The 5,114-nt window shown below is 42.1% G+C and overlaps 1 protein-coding gene across 1 annotated transcript; it reads left to right on the forward strand.

Moving 5' to 3' along the window:
* Positions 1–17: 17 nt before the first annotated feature.
* LOC107104758 lies at positions 18–1,166 on the forward strand. The gene has a single exon (XM_015404845.1). The coding sequence runs from the start codon at positions 141–143 to the stop codon at positions 1,086–1,088; it is 948 nt and encodes a 315-aa protein (XP_015260331.1). The 5' UTR covers positions 18–140; the 3' UTR covers positions 1,089–1,166.
* Positions 1,167–5,114: the final 3,948 nt, after the last annotated feature.

Raw genomic sequence — 5,114 nt, forward strand, 5'->3', positions numbered from 1 at the left:
AACACCAAGGCCGTCATCTGACGGAAGGAGCAATCAGGGCTGCAGGTTTGTGGCTCATTGGCGGCAAAAGACTAGTAAACTCAGTAATCCACAAATGCATAATCTGCCGCAAGCTGCGCGGAAAACAGGAACAACAACGCATGGCAGATCTACCACCCGAACGCCTCAAAACATGTCCTCCTTTCACCTACGTCGGCCTTGATGTTTTTGGGCCTTGGACTATAACAACAAGGCGTACCAGGGGCGGACAAGCCGAAAGCAAGCGTTGGGCTATCATGTTCACCTGCATGAGTTCGAGAGCTGTGCATATAGAGGTGATCGAATCTCTAGACACATCCAGCTGCATTAACGCCCTACGTCGTTTCTTTGCACTAAGAGGCCCCGCCAAACAGCTGCTATCCGATCGTGGCACCAATTTCATTGGAGCTTCGAAAGAACTAGGAATGGACAAATCAATGCAACAATATCTATCAGATCAAGGTTGTACCTGGGAATTCAATCCGCCACATGCCTCACACATGGGAGGCTCTTGGGAGCGCATGATCGGCGTCGCCCGCAGAATCCTGGACTCCATGCTACTTCAAAATAAGTCGCAACTGACTCACGAAGTGTTGTCCACACTCATGACCGGAATCACAGCCATCATAAATCCAAGACCACCCCTCCCAGTTTCCTCTGATCCAGAGAACCCCTTTATCCTATCTCCCTCAACACTCCTTACACAAAAATCTTGCCTTTTACCACCCCCTGGAGACTTCCTGGACAAAGACCTTTACACCAAGCAATGGAGAAAAGTCCAAGCTCTTTCAAATCAGTTTTGGACCCGCTGGAGGCGAGAGTATTTGCCCACACTGCAACAAAGGCAGAAATGGACCGTATACCGCAGAAACCTCCAAGTCTGTGATCTGGTTCTGCTTAAGGACAAGCAGGTCACACGGAACAGCTGGCCCATGGCAAGAGTCACTGCCACTTTCCCAGGCAAGGACAATCGAGTAAGGAAGATCGAGGTGAAGGCATGGGACCAAGGCTGTGTAAAGACTTTTATGCGACCGGTTACCGAGGTTATTCTTCTCATGCCAAAGGACTGAATGTATAATGTTTGTTTAGTACAGTGCCCTCAGGAGGCCAGGCGGGGAGTGTGTTGCCTTTAAGGCATTTTGTTAAATATAAAATATAATAAAATATAAATGGGTTAAAGAAATAATATTAAAAAATGTTTTAATGCTGCTAAAAGTGATTAAAAGTTGAATAGATGTATAATTCATAGTTTATTTACGTTTTTAGAGAAAAATATTATCGGTAAAATCTACTTCCGGTTTGCGGTGACGCACTTCCTGTTCTGGGTTTCGATAGGAAACAGAGAGGTCCATGTGCTGCAAACGGTATGGAAATGTGAAATCTGATGCCATCCACACTGAATTATCAGACAGGAATGCCGTAAGTTGCATTATGTTGTTGTTTATGCTGAAATGTCACTTTATTCAGTTTGATGCACTTTTATTTTGTATGCAACGACTCTATGTATAGAGATTGAGTTTATTTTCTCTTATTACAGTTTTCACCGCATTTCGATGAAGGCAATAAACACGCTTGAATCGCACCTGGGTCTTCATTAGCGGTTTAACTCGGTGTCACCAACATCTTCGAGGTTGAAAACACTGCAGTTTGCATAGATGTTAGATTTCTGTAATACTGGATTATTAGAAATAAAGACAGCATTGCTTAACTTGCAGTTGTTTGTGCTTTGTACAGCGAATGGTTTATCACTCCGCCCAGATTCACTCTCCTTTTCGTGACATTTGAAAAAAGAGAGACAAATATTTCTTTGGTTGGTAGTTATTAGCTCTCCTAAAAGCCTATACTAAGTCACTAAATTGGGGAGAACAACTGGATTCTAACAGCCGGTCCAGAAGCCACCCAGAGTGTGAGAGGCCTAAAATCCTTGTGAATAGACACGTTATAGTTATAATTATTCAACTAACAACATAACTACAACTCAAGTTCTAGTTTATCATATATTCATAATCTACAGGTAAAATATCACAACACAGGTATTGAGGCTGACAATGCACTCTTTCCTGACTCTATCCCCCCCTAATTCTCATCTCCTCTTTCTTATGTTCCTTTCTGTCTCTGTGGCGGCATACGATTTTACTCCCTAAATAAATTTCAATAAAGTATAATAAACAAGTATGCAGCAAGTCTTATGGCAACAGTCATAAAGGTCTGCTTGTGAAAGCAAAGCTGTTGGGCTATCATCCAACTCTGGGACATCTATTCCCAGAGCTACAGTATATTGGCAAAACAGGACCCACATACACACACACACACACACACACACACACACACACACACACACACACACAAAGCTTTGTTTCATGACACCTGGGGACATTTCAATGACTTGCATTCATTTAATATTTCCTAACCCACATCCTTACCCTAACCCTAACAGTTACCAACATATACATAACCCTAACCTAACCCTAACACCAACTCAAATAACTGAACTTTACCATATAGGGACCAGTTGAAAGTCACCATATGTACCTGTAAGTCCCTGCTTGTAGGATATTTTACAAAATATGTAATATGTATAAAATCTAGCATATAACTGTCCCATGTAGCAGTTTTTACACAAAGTTTGATGCTTCTGTTATTCTTACAGATTATACACACTGGGCACTGCCTTCCCTTCTGAAAAACTCATGCCATAACATTGCTGTGTGTGTTCTTTTGCTGGAAGCTCCAGCATGAACAATTGTCAAACTTTCTTTGGATCCAGCACAAGCTGCCTTTGGATTCCTGAGTTTTGGCCTGCCCCTGTTCCATCCTGTTTCTGCCTATTCCCTGTGCTCGGACTGCTGTTTGAACTTAGTCTGTTAGTGCCCTTCGATCTGTCCCCTGATCCTGGCTTGGATTATCCTGTTGGTAACTCTGTGACTTTCTGATCTTCTGGTTTTGACCCCTGCTTCGTCCCCTGCTCTGGATTCAGCTCTTTTGTGCTTCCAGGAGCGGAGCAGAGCAGCCAGCAGACGCTGAAGTGCAGGAGGGTACAGAGGCAGAACCCAGAGCAGGTAATGAAGCCCGTGTCCAGACCAGAAGATCAGAGAGATGCAGAGGTACCAAGGGGATAATCCAAGCCGGAGTCAAAAGACAGGTCCAAGGTAGTTTGCAGGCAGAATCCAGGTAACAGTTCAAAAACAGATCAGGCAAAAAAGCAGAACAAGGGCAACCAAAACTCAAAAGTCTAAGGACAGAAACTAGTCAGGATGAGAAAAGCAGAAACTCAGAGAGTGCTAAAAAATACCCCACACACTTGGCTTGAATAATCTCGTACTGGTGGCTGTAAAACAGTTCCTGAGAAAAAAACACAAACTCAGAGAGGTTTTTTAATAAGAGAAAGGCCACCACTCTTCCCGCACAGACCTTATGATTGTGGCGTCAATTTACTGCTAGGAACTTCACTCCCTAGGGGCCGATTATTTTCTTTGTCTGCCCCTGAGTCTTCGGCTGTAGGGAAGTACATCTCTGATTCACTTAAGGCAGGCATTATTCATCCTTCATACTCTCCTGCCAGTCCAGGTTTATTTTTTGTAGGGAAAAAGGATGGTTCCCTTAGCCCTGCGTCCTAACCATACAGATCAGTGGTCATAACTTGCAACCAGCGTGGCGGGTGCCAGGCAAACAAATTGGTGGGTGTGTCTCGGACATGGATCCCAAAGAGAAAAAAGGAAGATAGCTGATGAGAAAAGAGGATTGAAAAAATGGACCAAATCATTTGCGTTCATTATCAATGCAGAAGGATTGCCTGCATTTTTGCTTTGTAATGAGAGGTTGTCAGAAAATAAAAATAAAAATTTGGAAAGGCATTTCCAGGGAAGGCAGGCTAAATATGAAGCCGACCACCAAGTTGGAAGTAAGAGAAAAAGTGCGATTGCAGAACTGGATAAATTAGAGGAGCGCAAAGACAGATTTAAGAAGTGGATTGCATCTCCAAACTCCACTACTGCTGCTAGTTTGGTTGCAAAGTTGGAAAACAAGAAAATCAAGATGAAAGAGTTCACATAAATTCTCTCACAGACCATCACACCACATTATTCACATCATGAATTTAGAGCTCTTTATAAACCCTTTTAGTTCAAGTTCAAATAAACGCTTTGCAAAACTTGACTTAACTCGCTCGCCCAAACAGGTAGTGCTGTGATGCAGGTATGTGAACTTTCTTCTATTTTTTCCCCAAATCCAAAAAATATAAATCACACCAAGGAACGAGAGTGACAGAGGATGTGGGATTTCGGGGTAAGAGAGCACTGCTCTGATGGATGTCAGTTCCTGCTTGGTTCCTTGAGACTCAATCAACTTCTCCCCACAGAAATACGAAATACGTCCATGTGAGGGACAACACTTAAATAAGGACAAAAGGTGTTCAAATTTTGAAAAAAAAAAAAACTTTCATATAATAGTGTCAAAAATAGTTAACAAAGGCTCAAAAACAATACAAAATAACTTCAATAATAAATAGCATGCATCTGGGCCCAACTCAACTGACGTCAACTGAGAAACCAACTCAAAGGCTGCTTAAATAGGGATCGAGTAACCCAAGTCTACCACATCAGGGAGGCAGGACATAACAAAAGAACCAATAAAAATACAAAATTAACGAAAGCATTCTATAAAACAAATACGCCATACGAGGCATATATAAGACTTTTACATTTTGTGGCTCCACACAGATTATTTTTTGTTTTTGTGGTCCAATATGGCCCTTTGAGCAGTTTGGAATGCCGACCCCTGCCTTAGACCATGCATAGACTTTAGGGGTCTAAATGAGATCGCAGTTAAGTATCACTATTCCAAGCTTCACTTGCTTTATTTCTTTTCTAAGAAATTTTTATGTACTGAGAGGAACTATGAAGTCAGGGATCGTGAACTGTTGGCAGTCAATTTAGCTCTTGAGGAGTGGAGACCTTGGTTAAAGGGGTCCATGATTCAGTTTCTGGTTTGGAACAAACAGAGATGGGAAGTAACAAAGTACAAATACTTCGTTACTGTACTCAAGTAGATTTTTCTGATATTTTTACTTTACTTTACTACTTATTTTTATGGCGACT

Source organism: Cyprinodon variegatus, unplaced genomic scaffold, assembly GCF_000732505.1.
Source record: "Cyprinodon variegatus isolate N-32 unplaced genomic scaffold, C_variegatus-1.0 Scaffold1874, whole genome shotgun sequence".
In the NCBI taxonomy this organism is placed as follows: Eukaryota; Metazoa; Chordata; class Actinopteri; order Cyprinodontiformes; family Cyprinodontidae; genus Cyprinodon; species Cyprinodon variegatus.

Bases quoted from the DNA above. Each gene is read 5' to 3' on its own strand.
- LOC107104758 (XM_015404845.1), top strand. From the start codon at position 141: ATGGCAGATCTACCACCCGAACGCCTCAAAACATGTCCTCCTTTCACC.